Source organism: Mchenga conophoros, linkage group LG18, assembly GCF_057382185.1.
Source record: "Mchenga conophoros isolate Kocher_MC1m ecotype Shallow Benthic linkage group LG18, M_conophoros_male_GT1.1, whole genome shotgun sequence".
In the NCBI taxonomy this organism is placed as follows: Eukaryota; Metazoa; Chordata; class Actinopteri; order Cichliformes; family Cichlidae; genus Mchenga; species Mchenga conophoros.
Window position 1 is genome coordinate 20736549 of NC_140543.1, and position 22446 is coordinate 20758994.

Sequence of the window (22446 nt, forward strand, 5' to 3'; positions counted from 1 at the left end):
TTAAAGGTCTCCGCTCAAAGACACTGCATATGTAAAAATGATCCACTTTGATACTCTTTTCTACACTTTTGATCATGTTGTGTTTTTTCAGGGCGATGGTTATACAGGATTACCTGGTCCTAAAGGTTACCCAGGTCTTCCTGGACCTAAAGGATTTCCTGGACAAGCAGGTCCCCCGGGTGATGGTTTACAAGGCCCCAAGGGAGAACAAGGACCTAACGGAAATCAGGGACTTACTGGCATACCAGGAATTCCTGGACGACCAGGACCTCCAGGTCAGGTTTCTCACGATTTGTCATTAAGAAAAGTGTCATGGGATTTAAAAACAAACAAACAAACCACAAAAAGCTGTATTTGAATACAGGAGAAACACAGAGATGCTGTCCTGAAGGTGAGATTGGTCCCCCTGGTCCAAAGGGTGAGCCAGGTTCACCAGGTAAGTCTTGCAGGTGCTAATTATTTATTTAAAAATGTTCACATGTTTCATCTGGAACACTAAATTTAATCAGAAATCTAGATTTAAAAAAATGTCATTAATAAATTGTTTAGTGCTTTCTATTTATAAAGCTTGTTACTTCATTATTTTCAAAGTTACACAGAATGGACCCTACAGTTACTACTACAAGTGATTTGTTTTGTTTTATTTTTTTTGGCCTCTTATAGGGATTCCAGGTCAGCCAGGGAGCAATGGTCCTCCCGGAGAGCCAGGATACCCAGGCACTAAGGGCATGAAGGGAGATGATGGTGGAGTTCAGGGGACTGGACCACCAGGTAATGGCTGTAAAAACAGAGCATTTGTTGAAGCTTGTGGACCATCAGTTATTCATATAGTAGGGACTATTCCTTAAATCTATTAATTCTAAAATAAAAAATAAAAAAAAAGAGTTTTTTTTTATGCTTATAAATCTTTCTTAATTATAAAAGGACCTCCAGGTTTAATTGGTGAACCAGGTGAACCAGGTTCCAGGGGAATTAGTCTAGAAGGCCTTCCTGGCCTTCCTGGTTTTCCTGGACCACCAGGTAGGAAAGGGCCTCCAGGAGATGTCCTCCCAACCAGGCCAGGTGCAACTGGCATACCTGGCCCTCCTGGGAGTATAGGCTATAAAGGACTCCGTGGAATTCCTGGAAACCCAGGAATACCAGGTAAGATTAACTTAATCTGAACTCAAACAAATCTCTAACAAATGGGATTCATGGCCTGTATTACAATAATATTCAAAAGAACAGAACATAAACAATGTGCTTTGCATTAGTTCTGTACATTTAGATTAGTTGACTGTTGGTCTTTTGCAATTACAGGCCCACAAGGCCAACCTGGACAACCAGGCTATAAAGGAGAGCCAGGGGTCGATGGTGACCCCGGAGTCCCTGGACCAATAGGCCCACCGTGCTCACAGTGCGAACTCATCGGCCTACCCGGACCCCCAGGACCTCCAGGAAATCCTGGAGTGAGGGGAATACCAGGTGAGCAAACTGCAGCTATACCCCAAATCATGGATAGTCACGTCTTTTTATTCATATCTACCTTATCTTCCACAGCTTTACAAATACAAGTACAATTTAAAACTTTACATTTGTTTACACTGAGTACTTCAATTTTCATATCAACATGAATATCCCACACTATTGTCACGATAAATAGTATATTTGTTTTGTTTTTAGCATATAAACAGTTTGCAAAAACTTATTTAGTAAAAGTAGAAACGTAAAGCAAAATACAGGACAATGCAAAATTGCTTCGCATCTGTTTAGTTTCACTAGAAAAGAAGTTGGATGAAGTACAAATCCCATTTCTGCTCCATATGTTAATAATGATTATTTATCTAGTTTCCTTATTGATATAAATTTCAATAACAACAAAAAATATAACTACAAAATATATTCTCTGTGTGATATAAAACTGATCATATATTTTATATCGACACGTCAAAGACAAATAGCTGCAGTTTGTGGACTGTAATATATAAAGAAACATGGAGTAACACTAATTTTAATACTTGTTTCATCTTTTAATTTTCAGATGTTCATAAGTTGCTAATCTAACAACACTGACCTCTGGTGGCCAGTATGTCCATACATAAGGAGGAACAGTCAATCAACTTCTGTGTCAATATATGAGTGTATTCATGCTCATTTATCCATGTCATCTAACCATATATTTTGTCACTGAATTTTATGACGTTGAATAGGAAACACTGGGCAGATAGGTCTGAGAGGCGATATTGGTCCACCTGGACATGGATGGAAAGGATCAAAAGGTGTTCAGGGTCCTCCTGGTTTACCGGGACCAGCTGGACCAACAGGCTCCACTGGCCTCCCAGGAGATCCTGGAACCGATGGGTGGCCAGGACAGAAAGGTCAGCCGATGGTATCTTATTGGATAATTATTTAAAACCTTATAAGCATTTTATAAAATTCAACAAGTAATTCCATTCAGTTTCCAAAATCCAGTTTGTTTAACTTAATAGCCCATCACTTATACATTCAACAGCTAGCTGGTAAGCAGCATGCTTAATTAAATCTGTGAACCTCAGTGTGCTGATTAAAGCAAGGTTTTCTGTTCAATTCTACAGGTGAAAGGGGGTATCCTGGCAGGGCTGGAGCCAGAGTTTTTCCAGGTCGCCCTGGACCTCCTGGACCGAGAGGTAAACAGGGTGAAAGGGGCCTTAATGGCCGCCCAGGTTCCCCAGGGTATCCAGGACCAGATGGTAATAAAGGTAAGTCTGTAAATGTGTCGTGTCTCTCTTATTTTCCTAACCTAAACTTGTGGGTATCTTAGCCTTTTGTTCTTTATTTATAATAATATTTATTATTATTATTATTATTATTATTATTATTATTATTATTATTAAATATTTGATCAAAAAGCTGAATATTATTATTATTATTAGTTGAAACAATCAAATATATTGAACTATGTACCTGTACTATTCAAACTCTAGACAAGTCTACGACAAGCAAAACACACGTATTCTTACGAGTGAAGATCCTCTAAAGGAATTTGGTTTGCAGGAAATTTTTCTGTTTAGTAAATTTAAAAATGCAGCCATTAGAAATAAATATATACTAAATATAGCACAGTTTCCTGTTGGAGCCTTGACCAGGTTGTATTGTACCATTTCTGACAAATGGTGGAAATATCTGACTGTATGTAAAGGAAAACACAGAAATCAGGCACTAGGCAAACTTTTAAGATGGAGTGGAGTGTAATAATGGGAAGCTGTCTTCTCTGTTGGGTTCAAATAATTATGCTCAACTTTTTTTACTTACTATTATTGTTGTTTTATTAGTCTGGAGAAGCTTGATTTCTCTTCTGTTTTTTTGTTTTCTGAGATTCAAATGTGATGGTCAGAGGTTTGTGAGTTGAGAGTTATGGCTAATATCAAAATACCTATTTTTGTATGTTTAATCTACTCTGATGTGCTTGTGGCTCCTGTTCACAACAATGATCAAATAATTTAATTCACTTTTATCTATATAGTGCCAAATCACAACAGTAGTTGCCTCAAGGTCCTTTTTATTGTAAGGTAAAGACACTTGGAAGTACCAAATGTAGTCTTTTTCTTTAAGTTATTTTCTCTCACTTCTTGTGTACTTTATGGAAGAAAATGGCAAGCATTTCATTTCTGTTGTCTATTCAGGTTTACGGGGAGACCCTGGAGATCCAGGAGTGACAAGTCCAGTGAATATAAGGAAAGGTCCACTGGGTCATCCAGGAAGGATGGGGCTACCTGGCGCGCCTGGACTTCAAGGTAATGGAGTTTTAATTTAACCTGCATAAGTCTTTAGAAAACAGCTTTATTCTTCTTTGGTAGAAAGACTGTATAGATGGACAGTGATAGACGGTGCAAAACTAAACAATTAGCAATTTGTGATGTAATTTATAGGTCCAAAGGGCACATGGGGAATGCCAGGTGACTCTGGACCTGATGGATGGCCTGGTCCACCAGGAATTAAGGGTATCCCTGGAGTTCCAGGCAGGTCAGGAAGAGCAGGACCTCATGGAGACCCTGGGAATAAAGGTTTCATTGGTCCCAGAGGATATCCTGGGAATGATGGAGATCGGGTACTCAAGTCAATTCAATTTAATTTATGTAGCGTCAAATCATAGCAGTGACCTCTAGGCATTTTGTACAGTAAGGTAGAGACCCTGCACCAATACTGTGAAGTTATTGTCTGCATATTTTGATCACAGCAGTGTAAATATATATATGTATGTATTAGTGCTGCCAATAGATTCAAAAAATTAACTCAATCTCACAATTTTCTGTAATTAATTGCGATTAATTGCAATTACTTGATCAATAGCCTGGTTGCAATTACAAGTTTGTAACAGACATTTATGCAATATAATGAATATAATGAAGTAAATGCAGAATAAACACAAAGAATGTATGCTTAAATTTAAAGAGAATTTGAATAGTTTTCTTCAATCTTTTAACACAGGCTCTCTCCTGTGAAATACAACTTAAAAAAATTACTAATAGGTAAGTATACGCTAATATATAATATATTAGTGTATACTTACACTAATGTATATTATTATAATATAATACTATATTCTAGTATTATAGCACTGATGTATAGCGAGAGAGAGAGAGCCTTCATCAGGAACTCGATGGGGATGTGGCGGACAACACTAGAGGCCAAAGCCAATAGCAGAAGTCACCATCAAGTGCGGGATCTACCAAGGAGATGCTCTGTCCCCACTGCTGTTCTGCATAGGCCTGGACCCCCTCAGTGAGATGACTGGCTACGCATACTGACTACGGAATGGAGCAGCTGTCAGCCACCTCCTGTACCATTGGCTGGACAAAGCTGGACTGAAAGACAGGATAGAGGCACTAATCATGGCAGCACAGGAACAAGCTCTGAGCACAAGATCCAAAGAGGCTGGGGTCTATCACACCAGGCAAGACCCCAGTTGCAGTCTTTGTAAAGATGCCCCTGAGACAATCCAGCACATAACAGCAAGGTGCGAGATGCTAGCTGGCAGGGCATACATGGAACGCCATTATCAAGTGGCCGGCATAGTGTACAGAAACATCTGTGCTTAGTATGGCGAGTGGCTCCAGCAGATCTCAGGAACAACATCGGAGATCTCTGTCCAGAAGAGCGCAGTCCTAGGAACGGCTAAGATACTGCGAAGGACCCTCAAGCTCCCAGGCCTCTGGTAGAGGACCCGAGCTTGAAGGATTTAAATATTGTGCGTTTTTAAGTGGAATTATTCAGACTTACAAATGCTGGTGTTAAATTATTGGATTGTATTGATGTATGTTATAGGGAGATCCAGGGCTTGTGGGATATTCAGGTATTCCAGGGAGACAAGGCTTTCCTGGTGCCAAGGGTAATTATGCATTTTTTATTAAAACATACTAAATAGCTGATTTAATTTAGCTACAAACAGTGGGAATTTTATGTAGAAACCTCGGTAAAAAACGCAGAATCAGTGCAATAAAATAAAAAAAAAAGATTTAAGTACATTGTCACTGCAAATATGGTCAAGAATGTAGCCCAGTCTCTCAGTACAGTCTCATTTTGTTATGTATTTATTCAGTTATCCAAATCTCTTCCAGGTGATCCAGGACCATCTTATGGACAACCAGGTCCACCTGGACCCAGAGGCATCCCAGGAGAGAATGGCTTCAGTGGTAAATTAAAGTTATTTTTCAAGCCCCCCCCCGCCAAAAAAACAATTTATACCAAATCTTAAAAAAACAAAACAAAAAACTTATCCTACAAGATATATGGTAGTTTCATTGGCTAAATAAAGTTTGCATACAAAACCAGAAAAAGCTGATAATTTCTTTAGCACCTCGAGGGATACCAGGAGACCCAGGTGATCTGGGACCCAGAGGAAACCCAGGACGACCAGGACCATCAGGCATTCCAGGAGAACGAGGAATACAAGGAAGACCAGGTGATCCCTATAGGTTTGATTTTAGAACTTTCTGGATGTACTTCAGCAGCACAATTAATAAACTGATGTTTCCAATGTTTACCTTATTCATAGTTTGATTCAGGAGAAAAATAAATTTCCCCTTGTCGTTAGCTTTTTTTTCTCCATCATTAAAGGGAAGAAATAATTCTGTGCAAGTAACCATTTCAATTTTGTTCTCACATAAAATATTGTAAATATGTAATGTGTCAGCCAGAAACTGGATTCAGTTGTATAAAATCTTTGAGTGTATTTAATTTAAAATAATTTAATCTGGATTTAAATTTAGCTCCTTTAACATTAATTTAATCTACAATAATAATCAGTTTCTGCAATTTAACACTTGATTTTATTCCCTCAATTAACATTGATTTGTTTCCTATATATGAATGCTTGTTTGAGCTCTTTTGTGTATACCTATGTATACGTACAGGTTCCCCTGGACCCCGTGGTCCACAAGGCCATCCAGGTCTTCCAGGTTTTCCCGGTGATGAAGGAAGTGTGGGACTACCAGGCCCCCCTGGCCGATATGGGCCCCCAGGTACAAACATAATTGTCTCAATCCAAGAGTTTAGATGTGTTCATATTGTTTAATAATGAAGTAAAACATTAAAAGGGTTATGAACATTATGAACAGATTTGCTTTCTTCATTTATTTGTTTGATCATATAGCATAATATATCATATAATAATTAATTATATGTAATAATAGAATACAAGATGGAAAAAAAACTGAAACAAGAAGCATGATTTTGCAATCATAGGACCAAACAAGACAGTTTACACATCATCACACTGTGCTTGTTATGTTAGGGCCCCCTGGACCACCAGGTCTAGATGGACTGTATGGGCTTACAGGTCCAAAAGGGATGAAGGGGGCAAGTGGTAAGAGAGCATTATATAATATTATTTCTTTTCTATGTCTTTTAGGACTGTAGGAATTTTGTCGCCGTTGGGTGCCAGTCGTATAGCACATTATTTATTGTTACAATTAGTAATAATATGTGTAGTTGCTAATTTTTAAATTGTTTTTCTTGATACACAATCAAATGTGAGCACATTACAATGTGATGCTATGTTTTATATGTACTCACTTATAATACAGGCATAGATATCCCTGGCCCTCGAGGACCAGATGGTTTTCCAGGAGTCAAAGGGGCCAGGGGCTACCAAGGACCTCCAGGAACTACTATTCCTGGGACTAAAGGCCAAAGGGGCCCACCAGGGAATCCAGGTATCATGACTTTTATTTGTAACAGTTCTGTCTGCACTAGATACAATTTTGTGTCAGGTTGTGCCAGGAAGAGCATCTGGCACAAAAACTGTCAAATCAAACATGCAGAGCGACTATGCTACTATGGTGACCCCTATTGAATAAGGGAGCAACTGAAAGTAACTTTTTATGTTGCTAAGGGTAGATTGTTTTTTCTTTTAGGCCTCCCAGGACTCCCAGGTGAACCTGGTTACCCTGGTATAATCTGCCAAACACCTTTGCAGGGACCTGCTGGAGGTCAAGGATTTGAAGGACCTACAGGACCCCCAGGTATGTGTGTATGCTGGGTCATATTTAATTTACTTTTCTCTACTTTATTTCATTCTTATTAAACCCCCTCCTGGGGTAAAAGGGAAAATATACAATGAACAAACAAAGCAGAGGGTTATTCAATACACATCATCACTATCACAAAAGGAGAAATAAGTAAATGCAACTGTCAACAAATGACCCTTTTGAATTGGATGGTGCTTTGTGCCTATGTAACTGTGTGTATGTTTGCCACTAAATATATTTATACATATTTCAAATTTTTAATTTTTTTAGGTCCTCCTGGAGAACCTGGGATACCAGGCTCCAGCCTTTTGTTCAAAGGAGACCCAGGACCAACTGGCCCCCACGGCTTACCAGGTGTTCGAGGAAGAAGGGGCCTACCAGGACCACCTGGACTTTCTATCCACCAAGGCCCTAGAGGACCTAAAGGTACAAACAAAACAATGGTCAATAGACATCATCAGTAACTTACAGTGCAGCTATCCAACTGATTATACTCCAAATGTTACCACACTTTGACAGGTGAGCAAGGTCCTGTTGGTCTAATGGGCCTACCTGGACCCAAAGGTCAGCTAGGTGCCCCTGGGCCCCAGGGCCCCAGCGGAGAAATTGGCCACCCTGGAAATAAGGGTAAGTTGTACTGTAGACAAGAAACTAAAATATACAAGACTTCACAGTTCAAAGCAAAATAAATTGATTTTTTTTTAAAGTTGTAATTGTTCCTATAGTAGATGTACTAATCAATTTTTTTTTCTAGGTGTCAAAGGTGCTCTTGGTGACTCTGTCAGTATATTAACAGCTACTGCTCCCCCTGGACCTCCAGGTCCTCCTGGTAGCCCGGGATGTGTAGGATTCCAAGGTGTCATGGGTTCCCCTGGTATTCCAGGTCGTAAAGGTAAACCTAATGTAGTCTTTGGACAGTTATAAGTGTATATTTCGTTTCTGTCTGTCCAACTTGGGTATTGTACATGTCTTCATCCACTCTTTATTTCTTTATATTTTACAAGGAAATATGAAATAGGTGTGAAAGTACAGTCCAAGAGGAAAAACCATAGTTTGATTTGTCTTAGGTAAACTTCTTATTTCTTCAAATTAGATTTCTAATTTCTAATTCCTTGAAATCTTCAGGAATAGTTTTCCAGGCTTCTTAAAGGACAGTCAAAGGTCTTATTTTGTTCTTTTTTTTTGTTCTCTGTCAAGATTATATTGAGGTCCAGGCTCTGAGGAGTCCAGTCCATGACTGATAGTGTTCAATTATGTGTTTTTATAAGCAGGTATGCCTATACAACAGATGCTTTTCAGAGGGTATTGTAAAACTCTGATGGTGCTTCTCTGTGTTCATAGTTCCGTTTATGCAGCCCCAAACCACGAGAGAGCCTGTTTCAGGGCCTCTGTCAGGTCTTTACTGTATTTTTTTTAATTTCTTAAGGATATGAGTTGTATAAAGCGCTTTGAGTGCTCGGATAGATTAGAAAAGCGCTGTATAAGAACCAGTCCATTTACCATTACTTTCAAATACTCTTCATCTGATGTAGTGTTTTTAGCCCTGCCAGTTCCTCCTTTGTCCTCTACTTTTCTACTTACCTCAAATTTTTTTAAGGCATACTGCACATCATGTTGAGATATGACAGTTTTTGGCTACAAGTTCGTTGGGAATCACCTTGTTGGTGTTAAAATATATCCCCAGTTAAATTGTGTTATCTTTGGCATTTCTCATAGATTCAGATAATGAAATTGTAACAAATAGCATGATTTTGTAACAGGTTGCTAGTAACATAGTGTTTTAAAATTACAATTGAAATTTGGGTCTTTGGTTCTAAGTTGTCTGCTATGTGTTGACAAGTTTGCTATGTGTTTGAAGCATTTTTATGCTTTAATGTTTTATAGGTCAGTGTAAAGCGGCTTAACAGCCAAACAAAAAAATCCATACTCCTGTATACATGGCTGTATTTACTCATTTGCTTTTATCTGCATGTTTCAGGGGAGAAGGGTCCGGTGGGGTCTGTGGGCCTTCCTGGTATAACAGGTCCTCCTGGTCGTAATGGTCCAGCTGGAGATCCAGGAGATGTTGGTTTGCCTGGATTTCCTGGACCTCAAGGTAAATATTCATATTTTCTAGATAGCTCACTAAATTAGTGTGGAAATTTCCTGATAAAATTTGGAAATTCACTCTGGTGTACTAATATGAATAATATAGCTCTGATATGCTTTTTTTTTATCCTCACTTTGATGCTTTCTTCACCTAATACACACGCTCTTTGTTCAACCACAACAACTTCAAGGTATCCCAGGTCCTCCTGGTGACCAGGGTCAGCCAAGCTACAGGAGGATATTGAATGCTGGATTTCTGTTAGTTATACATAGTCAATCAGTTGAGGTCCCACAGTGCCCAGCAGATACCACTCAGCTTTGGGTGGGACACAGTCTCATTTACCTGGAGGCACAAGAAAAGGCTCAAACACAAGATCTGGGTAAGCATCCGCATAAAATGGTCATTTTGCTGATTTCTTGAAATGTATTCATCCCTGGTATATAGAAATTTGAAGAAAAATTTAAAAACCCTTCCTTGTCTATATTTTATAACATCTATTTTTGTTTTTTTCAATCTGTTTTCCTTGCAGGCCAGCCTGGCTCCTGCCTCCCTGTTTTCTCCACCATGCCGTTCTCCTATTGTAACCAAGCTGCCTGTTCTTATTCTAGTCGCAATGACAAATCCTATTGGCTCTCCACAACTGCTCCCATACCCATGATGCCGCTATTTGGCCAGGATATTGTGTCCCATATCAGCCGTTGTGTGGTGTGTGAGACCATTTCACCTGTGGTGACTTTTCACAGCCAGAATCATACATTCCCTTCATGCCCACCTGGATGGAGGAGTTTGTGGGTGGGATACTCTTTCCTCTTGGTAAGTACATTAAAAAAATGTTAAAGTGTTTCAAAGGAAAACTTCTGTTAACTCCCCTCACTGTGTACCTGCTGGCTTGCTGTCTTTAGCACACAGGATCAGGAAATAATGGTGGTGGCCAGTCACTGGCTTCTACTGGTAGCTGCCTTAAGGATTTCCGAACTCATCCCTTCATTGAGTGCCAAGGGGCACGGGGTTCCTGTCACTACTTTGCCAATCTCTATAGTTATTGGCTGACTACTGTAAGCCCAGCAGAGCAGTTCATAACCGCAAGTCCTGGCACCATCAAAGCAAGCGACCAACAGCGACACAGGACCAGCCAGTGTAATGTCTGCCACAGAGAAGGATAAGCATTGTGGCATTTTACCTAAGATTATGATTTTTTTTTTTACCCAATTACCCAAACCTTACTCATACCACTCAGGGTTAAAGATGAATTTGATTATGTTCGTTGATAATAAAAATGTATTAAAATAAATGTTTTGCACACCTCAACATTTAACATTATTTTCACTTAGGTACCATTTATAGTTCTAAAAAAGCTCCTTATGTTCTATAATTGTGCTATAATCTGTCAGACTAGCACTGTAATCCTCTCTGAAATGACCTTTTCTTGTGTTTATTATTATTTTATTGTGTTTAAGTTGTTTTTCATTTTGTCATTTTAAAATAAGACTTTAATTTGACACGTCATGTAAAAAACTAAATAAATAAATACAATTTTAAGAAAAAGAAGCATTTTGACAGGATGCACATTTTCCATAGCAGGTTTCAAGTCCATATTTATTTATTTCTCTCAACAGAACCCAAGTGACAATCAGAATACAGTACTTTATTCCTCAAACATGTTTATTCCTTTTTTTTTTTTTTTATTACGCAAAACAAGAGAACACTCAGTGCAATAAGACAGAGGACTGACGGTGCGGTGCTCTCTCTACCTTTTCACAGTGCACGTTTATACACACAAAAAGATTGTACATCATCATCATTGTTACATTTCCAACCTTCACCCACCAACATCATGAGGGCAAAGTGAATGTCTTAAGACAATCATTTTTTTAAACTAGCAACTTGCATACAGTGTAGCCAGGTACACACACTCATAAACACACACACACGCGCACAGCTCTCTCCCTCACACGCATACTGGTACCAACAAAGGTTTCTGATTCGTTGATTCTCATAGAGAGGGGCTACTGCACTTGCACTTTAGGGGCTGTTGTTAAACCCATACTATTTTGGCAATGTTGACATTGCCTTTTAATGTGCAAAAGAGAACCAACTGAATTCATGCAAATAAGAGGTTGAGGTAGAGGGAGAGAGCAGGGGGAGATGAATGTGTATGCAACCAGCCTGATTTAATGTGAAGGAAGATGAGAGTTAGTGCAGTTCACTTATTTTTTTGTAGCCTGACAGAATTGCAGGCCCTTGTGCAACCCCTCCCCGTCATTTTTGACAGCTTAAAGCTGTTGTCATGTGATAGGTCCTTCAATAATTTGATCTCTAAAATGGTTGCCAGCCATTGAATTGGATTGGAAACATTGTCAGAGACACCCAAATATAGATGAGTGTATGTCACACACCCAGCCATTCTCCTGAGGCTTTACCTTTCAGCCAATAAATGAAAACTTACATGGCACAACTCACTATTCCTTACAATTTCAAAAAATATATATAAGCATAAACTTGAAAGTTACTTCTTAAGCAAGTGCATATGGCTATTATAATCTGCAGTGAAATTAAGAAATCTAAAAGCTCAGGTGTTGATTGTACGGGCTGGTCGTTGGCGTCAAGTATTTACACTGTCACGGTGCTTTGCAGTGTGCATGGCAATGTAAAGATGCTGGTACTCGCCAGCTATTGCCACTAATCCCATTTTAAATAACCAAGCATCCAAAGTGCAACCACACCCATATCTCGCTTTTACAGGCTTTGGCTGGTCTTGGAAAATGATCCTGTTTATAATGTATGTTCTAATTTGCTACCTCCCCACCCCGCTCTCATAGTGTATTTTAGAATACAGCAAAAAACATTACACACTATCTCTGTCCTCTACAAATGCCAACAGGCTTTCCTGCGAAACAGCTTTAAAAGGCTTTGACGTAGTGACCACACAGTTTCTCACCGTTAAATACAAACTGAAGCACAAGTAGTATCCTGTTTCTGTTCTAGGACCAGCTGTTGTACATTCTAGAACATCCTGGACCAGGCATGGACAGACCTGGAATCTAAAGCACGGCGACGTAAACTCCTCAACTTACAATACAACAGTGAAAATGTAAAGTATATATAGACAGAATTAAATAGTCCATTCATTTTAGTGCTTTTAAGCACAAACAAAAAAAAGCGCTTGGCATAAGAAAATTATGCAACTACAGTACAAGTATCGATAGATTATGTTTTGAAATGTAAAATAACCTGAACAAAAATAACATAAAAACAAATATTAGATTGCATCTACATCTACTATACATAATTTAAGTTTCCTTTTGATCCCCATCATCTCATTTAGAAAATATCTATTCATCATCAAATATCTACTCTACTAATACAGGAGTCCAGTCACAGGAAATAGAAAAATATCAAATATCACCAGTGATGATAAGAAACATGACAACCTGAACAAGCAGAAATATTGCTGTGGTAACCACCATTGTCCTTTGACATCAGTGAGCATCATCCCTCTTGTCCTCTCAGCGGCCGCCCTGAAGCCTGTGATGTTTTGGGGAGGAGAGGGAGTGGTTAACTGTGGGTTATGTGTTCGAAATGCCTTGTAAATGTCAGATGGCGGTATCCCAGAATACCGTTGTCTGGGTGGGGTATGGAGGAGGACGGATCTTCTTGGTCCCGCCGTTTTTTCCCCAGCTTGGAAGGACAGATGTATTTTCCTGCTTGCACTGACTTCGTTCCTGGTGCCTGTCCTCATTCCTGTCTGGCAGAGGAGGAGGAGGCCTCTCCAGAGATCTCTGCAAGTGCGGATGCTGTCTGGAACGGATTTCCATGCATAGGGTGCGTTTCCTCTCGATTTGCTCTAGCATAGTGGTGTCTCCACATATCCATGGCATCTGGGGCATCTGAGCAACACATTTAACATACCACGTGAAATAAATACAAATTAACTCTTTCTAGAATTTCTTTTTGATGTCATTCACAATTGACTAAGTGATCATATAACACAAAAAATGAATTCAGGGGTGGATGGGTGTGGTTTTTGATTTGATTTGGTGTAACCCAGCGTCTCACCAGTACTGATCATTTTTAATGGAGAGAATGGTAAACCCATTTATGTGTTCCCGGCTTTAGGTAATAAAAGAAAAAAAATAGAAAAATGATTTTGACAAAAATCATGTTCACCAAATTGCTGTGCTAGGAGCACCCTTACTCATGAACTTCACCCTACACTATGACTTAATAAATCAGTTTTAAAAAAATACAATTGATATATCTGGCAGAAGATGAAGAGTTAAACACAATGTAGATCTCTCTGAAAGTTCTGAAACCTGCTGTGGATTTCTCTTCACTGTCTTTGCAAACAATTTACTTTTTTTTTTTTTTTTAAATAAATCTTCAGTTGTAACCACTATGTTTTAATAAACTGAAGATTTTTCACATTACTAATGAAAAATTCCTAATTAATCAGTGTTATTAATTAGTGTTTTGTTAAATAGTTAACTAGTCAATCAATTGAATAGTCAGTTAATTTAAATTGTTGAGATAAAAGAGTTAGATTTCGAATCCCCACACCAGTTTGACCAACTAGAACAAAATATCTTTAAACAGTCCAAACTGTTCCATACCAGACTAAGAAATAGGTTTTCAGGACCTATAAGAAACTGACACTTCAGGTAAAGAGACAGACAAGACAAAACAAAACAAAAGAAAGAACAAACCAGATATGCATACCTGACTTTGATGTGTCTCTGTTGCCCTCCTTTGTGGAGTTCCCACTGGGGAAGGATTAGCAGGTTTAGACGGTGAGCGGGCATACTTAGATGCTGCTTTCAGATCTACAAAGGAATAAAAAATCACATTTAGTAGTATGCCATTTGAATAGTTATATGCATTGTCTAATGCCGCCTTAAAATTTAGGTCCTAACACTCACCATTTCCTGTTCCCATGGTCATCGGAGGGCTACCTGATGACCTTCCGTGATGAGTGGGTGTTGTTGTTGATGAATGCTGTCCTGATATTGTGCTGCCATTCCTCTCTTGTGCTTTTGACTGGTCTGTGTTGTAATTTGCTCTGTTATCTCGTCGGGGGGTGCCATCTGATCTGTATCCTCGCTCCTTATTATCACACCTGTATTCCATTGATGAAGGGCTCTTGGTGCTCTTGATGTCAAAATGATGATGCTCTGAGCCATTCAAACTTCTGTCTTTGCTGTCCCGCCTCACTTCAAGGCCAGTTCTGCTCAGATCTTTGCTGTCCTGCCTGGATAAAGGAGGAGGAGGAAGATCTCCACTATTGTGGCAGCTTCGATCTCTCCCCTCATACCTGGATTCGGAGTTGGAACCAACTCTGTCCCTGCTGTTGCTGCTTCTGGATGCTTCTTGTCGGGGAAGGATCTCTGGTGGCTGATCTATTCTACCTTCATATTTGTGCTCCGTGTCATTCCTTTCTCTCTCTTTGCTCTCCTGTTGGGGTAACAAATCGGGACGATGGTCTTTGCTATCATGCCTGTATTCTGGTCCGGTTCTAACCCTGTCTTTGCTCTCTTGTCGGGAAAGAAGCTCAGGGGGCCTATCTCTGCTTTCGTGCTTTGAGTCCACACCATTTCTGGCTCGCTCTTTGCTATCCTGTCGGGGTAAGAGTTCAGGTGGCTGATCCAGTCTCTCTCTGCTTTCATGTCTGTAGTCTACAGGATTTCTTGCCCTTTCCTTGCTGTCTTGCCTTGGCAACAGCTCAGGTGGCTGATCAAGCAGTCTGTCTCTGTCTTTGCTCTCCTGTCTCAGCAAAGACTCCATTCCATGTCCCCCACTTCGATCTTTACTGTCTCTCCTTGGTAATAGGTCACCATTGCTAATCCCTCTGTCCTTGGAGTCTTTTCTTATCAAAGGGATTGTTTCTATGGAGCTGCTGCCCCTATCTTTGGAGTCCCGCCTCACAGGGATGGGCTCTGCATTGCTGCAGGCCTGGTCCCTGCTATCCCTGCGAACCAGCTGTGCATCTACATTGCTACAAGTACGGTCTTTACTATTTCGTCTGTGGGGCAGAGGCTCTGCATTGCTGCTTCCTCTCTCTTTGTCTTTTTCTCTGTCTTTGTCTCTGTCTTTTCTATGTGAAGACTCTTTACTGTGACGCTCCTTGGATTCACGCTTGGACTCCTTGCTGTGACTGTGACGTTCCTTGCCTTCTCGCTTTGACTCACTGTGAGACTTACTTTTGGACTCAGCTGCCAAAGAAAGGGGGGGTAAAAATAAAAAACACATAATTAGGCAAATCAATAGACATTCAGTTTTTGATGTACCTATCAAAATAAACTGGATAAAAAAAACACACAAAATAAATAAATAAATAATTAAACAGTGGGACAAACTGTGATTATCATCAGAATACGACTTGTTACTGCAATGCAAACAATTATCCACTAGGTGTCCCTTACTACCCATTTAAGAAGCTGTGGTAGGAGTTGTAAACCTCTGGAGTTGAAACAAAATGATTGAATGCCATATACATATACAGTGGTGTGAAAATTGTTTGCCACCTTCCTGATTTCCTATTATTTTAACATTTGTCACACTTAAACGTTTCAGATCACCAAACAAATTTAAATATTAGACAAAGATAACACAAGCAAAGTTTTTAAATGAAGATGTTTATTATTTAGGGGAGAAAAATCCAAACCTACATGCCCCTGCTTGATAAAAAAAAGATTGCCCCTCCCTGTTATAAGATAAATTAACTGTTGTGTATCACATCTTTGGAAAGATGAGCTCAATTTCTCTAGCCAGTTTCTCTAGGCCTGATTACTACTGTGCCTGTTCTCAATCAAGAAATCGCTTGCATAAAACCTGCCTGACAAAGTGGAGTAGACCAAAACATCCTCAAAAGTCAGACATCATGCTGCGGTCCAAGGAAATTCAGGAACAAATAAAAGACAATGTAACTGACTTAGGGTCAGTGTTCATGAATCCACCATAAGAAAGAGACTGGGTAAAAATGCCCTGCATGGCAGAGTTCTATGACAAAAGCAACTGCTGAGCAAAAGGAACATAAAGGCTGCTCTCAGTTTTGCCAGAAAACATCTTAATGAACCCCAAGTCTTTTGGGAAAATACTCTGTGGATCCACAAAACAAAAGTTGAACTTTTTGCAAGGTGTATATCTTATTACATCTGGCAGATAGCCTGTCCACTTATGAATGGCTTAAGAAAAACAAAATGAAAACTTTGGAGTGGCCTAGTCAAAGTCCTGAAACCTGAATCCAATTGAGATGCTATGGCATGACCCTAAAAAGGTGGTTCATGCTCCCAAACCCTCCAGTGTGGCTGAATTATAACAATTCTGGAAAAATGAGTGGGCTAAAATTCCTCTGCAGCGCTTTAAAAGACTCATTGCCAGCTATCACAAATACTTGATTGTAGGTTTAGGGGAAAATCACTTTTTCAAGCAGGGCCATGTAGGTTTTTGACCTCTTAAAAATAAATAACTTCATTTAGAAACTTCATTTTATCATTTTTTTTGATGATCTTAAACATTTAAAAAACTTTATCCCACCACCGTATGGAGATATCTATCTATCTATCTATCTATCTATCTATCTATCTATCTAGATAGATAGATAGATAGATAGATAGATAGATAGATAGATAGATAGATAGATAGATAGATAGATAGATAGATAGATAGATAGATAGATAGATAGATAGATAGATATACATATGCATCACTGGCCTGAGCCTGTCTCTGGATGGTTTCCATACAAGCTGTAACCTACAATACATTGTGGAAGCATCCCCTGTCATGCCTGCATGCGTCATATGTGTAGTTTTATGCTGATGTGTGTATTGGGGGGGGGGGGGGGGGGGGGGGAGTAAAAGAGAGCAAGTGTGGTGATTAACCAGTTGGTAAGTGGGTCAGGGTAGCTGTTGCTGCCCCTGTTGCCTTAGAAAGGGAAAGAACAAAATGATCCTCCATTCCTTCATAACCTTCATGTTCACAACACACAACATATGTGACATTTGCACCAACTAAACCAAAAATCTCACTGATGAGAAATCAAAGGGTAATCCTCGCACCTAAATGCAGTCTCTAACTAAAAGCACATTATTCAGCAGCTAATAATGACAATCTCTGGAAAAAGCAAAAAATGTATACCAGTTTGGTACATGCATGAACATGTATATCTCATTACAGTCAAAATGGCAAGAAATCATAAATTCTCTCAGCGTCCACCGTCCCCATCTGCACAGCTGCTCCTGCTGCCCGATTGGCTTACATATGTGTGTGATGATTGGACAGAAAAGGGAATCTGAAATCCTGTGATCAGGTGTAGAATAGAGTTCAGAGGCATAACATCTCTATCAGGAGCATGCATTGTAGTCTGACGTGCCCTGAGCTGTGATTGGCTGCATTACCCACGGGGAGGGAATCTGCAAATAAGAAACAGGGATTTCTCCTCCTTCCACTGTTGCTATGTTGTAGTTGCTAAGAGCACTGAGTAAGGATGGATGTGTGGATTCTTTGTAGTTTTTTGTTTTTTTTCATGATTTATGATGTACGCATAAATGCTGTGTTTAGTGGTATTTACATTAAAGAAAACTGTTAAGCTGTTAAATTGTTGTTAAATTCTTTCAGATTGTGAAACTCAGGTATGAGGAGAGTTATGTGAAGTTGAGGGTTAAACAGCATGTCATCTTCACTGTATATGATTACATACTCCATCTGACTTTGTTACTGACTCCAGTAAAGTATGACACGCCTCTACAAAATGAATCTAAGCAGAAAAATAAAGGTTGCAATATGCTTGAGAATGAGAAGGCCAATTTGTGACTGACTGATAATGCTGCTGGCACCAGACTCAGAAATAGATCCTGCTTTTATATCTTTCTTCTTTCGTAAATCAATTTGTGCAGCAAGGGGTTTGTTTTCCTACCCGACCGCACATATTTTGGCACCGTCTTCCTGAGGGTGCCATAATATCTGTATTTAAATGTTGATGTTTAGATATTTAAAAGTAATGCTGCCTGATGGCCTAATGCCATGGGTTGGTTTGAGAGACCTACGGCCCGCTTTAGTCTTTAATCCTCTCAGATTAAATCATACGATCTGTAGCAGACTTGGCTTGGCAGGTCTAGATTAAACAAACGCAAACTGCAAAGTGCCCTGCAAACATCATGCTGTGAAAGCGATGCATTAAATGCACAAACTCGTGATTTTGCAGGATCAAACTTGTTAACCCTAAATGTGGACTGATTAAGGAATTAAAAAGTGTTTATTTATGTTTGCTGCCAGGTTTACTGTCGCTAAATCTCTTTACACTAACACAGTGCACACTGCCCAGTGACACACTTCTGTGTTACCTCTGCTCTTCAGTTTGTTATCCTACTTTCTAGTGCTGCTTTCTAACTAAATCTGTCATTCTCATGAAACAAATGTGTGTACAGTAGACAGGGCGGAAAAGCTGTTTAATGGGCATGTGTTTGCAACAAGGATGTAGATTTGGCATGGACGGAAGGGACGTGTCCCCACCAATATCCAGCGATTATTGAATTGTCCCCACCAATAATTTGATCTCTTTGAGTAAAGAAAAACAAACCCGATAGTAAGAAAAAAAAACGATCTGTCAACGTCTCATTCACCCAGCGGTGCAGAAAGAGTTAAATTACGTTCTCTACTGGAGTCCTACCTCATGTGACAAATATGGCCAATGTGATTGGCTGTGCTTTTCAGGGAGTTTTCAAAACTAACTACACAACAGGCAGCACATTCTCTCAGTCTCAGAGCAGCATTTCTAATTTTGATTGAAACTGTCAGAGAAAACGGCAGCCTCGAGCAAGCCAGGATATTAGTTTACAGAGGCTGTTAAAATTATATGTCTAATGTTAAAATGTTGGTGACACAATAATTTCATCCTAATGGCACTACCATATTCATAGGGTTAATTTTTGAGACAAAATATCATGAATAGTCATGATTTTGCAAATATTCCACCTTGTAGTGCAGTTTGCACAAATTGTTTTAAAAATGCACTCACCCTACAAACATCACTGATGAGTCAAGATCTGCACAAATTGACAGAAGCACTGAAGCAGCTGCACATTTTATTCTTATTGTCATGTATGTCCTATTTGTCAGGTGACAGAAGAACCAACACAAAGCTCACAGAGCAATGGTGATACAAGATCAAAGGTGAAATTGGATCATGACTTGATGGTTCATTACTGTATTTGAAGCACATGTGTGACTGCATGTATTTGGAATGTCTCACTTTTATTTATCAGGTGACAGAGGCAGCTCTGCCATGTTGTCGCTCGGACAGAGGTGAAGAGGCGAGGTCACAGGTGACTGACTGATGATTTGGTGCTATAGATTAACGAGAGAAGAAGGCATGTGTTTGGCTGCTTCACATAGTGGACATTGAGTTATTGTGTGGGGCACCAATAGTGCATGTGTGTTGCTGTAACAGTAGTTCATGTTTAGAATAAAACATCCCAGCTCACTGATTTGATCGGGGCAATAGTGCCTAAAATGTTGCATCATTTTGCTGAGAGATCTTTTACTTTGTGGTAATCTGAAATGAGTAGTTTTATGGACAAAACCCACCAGGTCATTCAGTGTTCCCTTAGTGCTAATGTATAAGAGATGTTGGTGTACTATAACTGAAGTAATGTTGTTAAGTCCTTAAAGTCATATTCTTTTATTGTCATGACTGTATTTGAAGCTATTTTTATTTTTGTATGATACCTGATTTATATGGAATATGGCTGAAGTAAACTAAAGCCTAAAATACTTTAGTCATTTGCTTAATAGTAATTTAACATTATACAATTCACATATAAAACTATGAATTGTAATTTTAAATGGTTTAAAAGCATGTAGAATAACATATGTAGGCAAGTATATTTCTCCTTTTTTTTAATCAAGAAGCAAAGACGAAAAGGAAAAAAAAGAAACAGGGCAGAGTTCGGTGGTTGAATCATCCGTCCCCACCAATGCCAAATCCAAATCTACGCCCTTGGTTTGCAAACTATCTACACTCATATGGAAACCAGAAAGTTTGCAATACTTTGAATTAGTATCTTTTTGTAACTACATTTCATAATCACAAGACTTACTTTCTCCTGGCTCCTTGGATTTTCTTCCACTGGAATTTTTCTTTAGCATATTCCTGCCTGTCGTAAACAGGTTGGTTAGTTCATCCAGAGGGCTGGTGGGTGTCCTTGAGCGGCCTGTTGATACATTTTGCATAGACCCATGAAGTCGTCCGACACCATCTTGAGGTGGCGAGCCTTTTCCATGCGGTGTAGCAGAAGCACTTCGGGGCAGACCCCCAGGGAATGGCATCGGAGCATCAAAGGGAGGTGTACGCATGAGGCTGAGAGGGGTGAGACAGCGACCCATGCTGACTGGCGACGGACAAGCAGAGTGGCTACGCTGATAGGAAGATGATGATGAGGATTTATAAAGGGTACAGGGCAGAGGAGGCGCAGAGGAGCGTCCAGAGACAGTGAGAGTTGGGGTGGCTGTGAGCTCCCTACGGATGTGTGCGGAGGAGGGTGGCTCGGTGGAAGAGGTGGGAGATTTGCTGTATGACTGGTTCTCCAGCATGGGCAATTTGGCTACATCTAAAGGGGTGAGGGGAGACTCATCTGAGTTAGGCGAGCACTGGGCAGGCGCTGGTGGGAACACCAACAGTGGAGGTCGATGAGTGAGTAAATTGGGGAAGGGTGCAGGAATGTCACACAGTGGAATGTTTCGAGGTGTGGAGCAGCGGCTGAGAGGCTCAGGTTCATAGGGTGCCGGGGTAGGGCACGCAGAACGACATCCTACAGGGTCGGTGCGGTACTCCATGTCATCCAGAGCTGGGTACTTCATCTCCTCGTACACAGACTCATCTGGCTCCTCATCCTCACTCTTCAAGGGTTCTCGCATTCCAACATCAATCCCACCCATCTCTATATAGACAGGTTCGTCTTCACAGTCATCAGTAGGGCTGTCATCACTTTGAGGAGGTGATGGGTTGCATTCGTTAGGGGAAGTGACATGGTGGAGGGGTTTGGAGGGGCAAACCCCACTGCCTCCATGGCTCTTAATGTAGGACTCATCAAAGGAAACACTCAGTTGTGTGTTGGGGTTCCTCTTGGGTTTGGGTGGTGGCACCCTCCTGCAGTCCTCACTGCATCCCTGAACTGCTCAAAAGGAGAGAGAAAAAAAGTCTAAGATCTAATTTGTTGAGGTATGAGTCAAATAATTATTGAGTCATATATAATAGATTACTGAATTGGGTGAAATTCAAGTTTTTATAATCTATTTGTCATTAATTATTAATGTGGGTCAGTTGTAGGTCTATATGTGCTACTCAGCGCAATATCTTGAGTCAGATATGTGGGAATAGTTGAGGCATATACATGTTTCTAGGTCACATATATGGCAGCATGCGAGTATACTATCTGGGTCACACACACTGTTGAGCTTCTTTCTGATAGTGGTGACGTAGCTTTGCAATGCGAATCTCTTTAGATGTGGTGCGGAGAGGCATTTATACAGCTAGTACTGTAAAATACACTGCGGTACCACTACAGTAGCTTACAGAGAGTAGCCATAGCTCTATGCTCCCAACTTGCTCTGAGTCTATTTCTAGGTCAAATACTGAGATGTTTGGATAGAAGTGTCCCTCACACTGGCAGGTAGTGGGAGATGAATGTGGTTAAGAGCTGGAGTATGTCTAAAATTTTTAAAACTGCAAATTTTATACCTTAAATAATTCATGTGGCAGATGGCCGAGACACACTCCTAGTTCCAGTAACTGTATGACTCACCACCCTTACTCCATGCATACAGGCGCACAAACACACACTAAAGATGCCGACACCTTAAGAGAGAGGAATTAGGACT

General features: G+C 40.0%; 3 protein-coding genes across 3 annotated transcripts in view; 2 read left to right on the forward strand and 1 right to left on the reverse strand.

Annotated features, from left to right (window-relative positions):
• LOC146553667 (uncharacterized) overlaps nt 1-724 on the forward strand; it is an 18469-nt gene extending 17745 nt beyond the window's left edge. Inside the window, exons 25-26 of the mRNA XM_085255144.1 lie at nt 92-280; nt 664-724. Coding sequence (XP_085111270.1) covers nt 92-280; nt 664-724 — 250 coding nt within the window. The remainder of the gene's footprint in view (nt 1-91; nt 281-663) is intronic.
• The window catches only part of LOC146553668 (uncharacterized), a 12091-nt gene extending 934 nt beyond the window's left edge, over nt 1-11157 (forward strand). The window contains exons 5-27 of the mRNA XM_085255698.1: nt 92-275; nt 365-436; nt 664-771; nt 925-1143; nt 1300-1464; nt 2190-2357; nt 2574-2717; nt 3642-3752; nt 3888-4066; nt 5284-5347; nt 5577-5651; nt 5813-5920; nt 6372-6479; nt 6752-6823; nt 7044-7172; nt 7374-7481; nt 7758-7913; nt 8007-8114; nt 8242-8379; nt 9466-9582; nt 9767-9955; nt 10106-10389; nt 10479-11157. Coding sequence (XP_085111824.1) covers nt 729-771; nt 925-1143; nt 1300-1464; nt 2190-2357; nt 2574-2717; nt 3642-3752; nt 3888-4066; nt 5284-5347; nt 5577-5651; nt 5813-5920; nt 6372-6479; nt 6752-6823; nt 7044-7172; nt 7374-7481; nt 7758-7913; nt 8007-8114; nt 8242-8379; nt 9466-9582; nt 9767-9955; nt 10106-10389; nt 10479-10739 — 2946 coding nt within the window. The 5' untranslated portion in view covers nt 92-275; nt 365-436; nt 664-728 and the 3' untranslated portion in view covers nt 10740-11157. The remainder of the gene's footprint in view (nt 1-91; nt 276-364; nt 437-663; nt 772-924; nt 1144-1299; nt 1465-2189; nt 2358-2573; nt 2718-3641; nt 3753-3887; nt 4067-5283; nt 5348-5576; nt 5652-5812; nt 5921-6371; nt 6480-6751; nt 6824-7043; nt 7173-7373; nt 7482-7757; nt 7914-8006; nt 8115-8241; nt 8380-9465; nt 9583-9766; nt 9956-10105; nt 10390-10478) is intronic.
• The window catches only part of nyap2b (neuronal tyrosine-phosphorylated phosphoinositide-3-kinase adaptor 2b), a 20616-nt gene continuing 9314 nt past the window's right edge, over nt 11145-22446 (reverse strand). Inside the window, exons 4-8 of the mRNA XM_085255697.1 lie at nt 20667-21740; nt 14493-15782; nt 14293-14396; nt 13194-13463; nt 11145-13101 (exon numbers count right to left, since the gene is read on the reverse strand). Coding sequence (XP_085111823.1) covers nt 13066-13101; nt 13194-13463; nt 14293-14396; nt 14493-15782; nt 20667-21740 — 2774 coding nt within the window. The 3' untranslated portion in view covers nt 11145-13065. The remainder of the gene's footprint in view (nt 13102-13193; nt 13464-14292; nt 14397-14492; nt 15783-20666; nt 21741-22446) is intronic.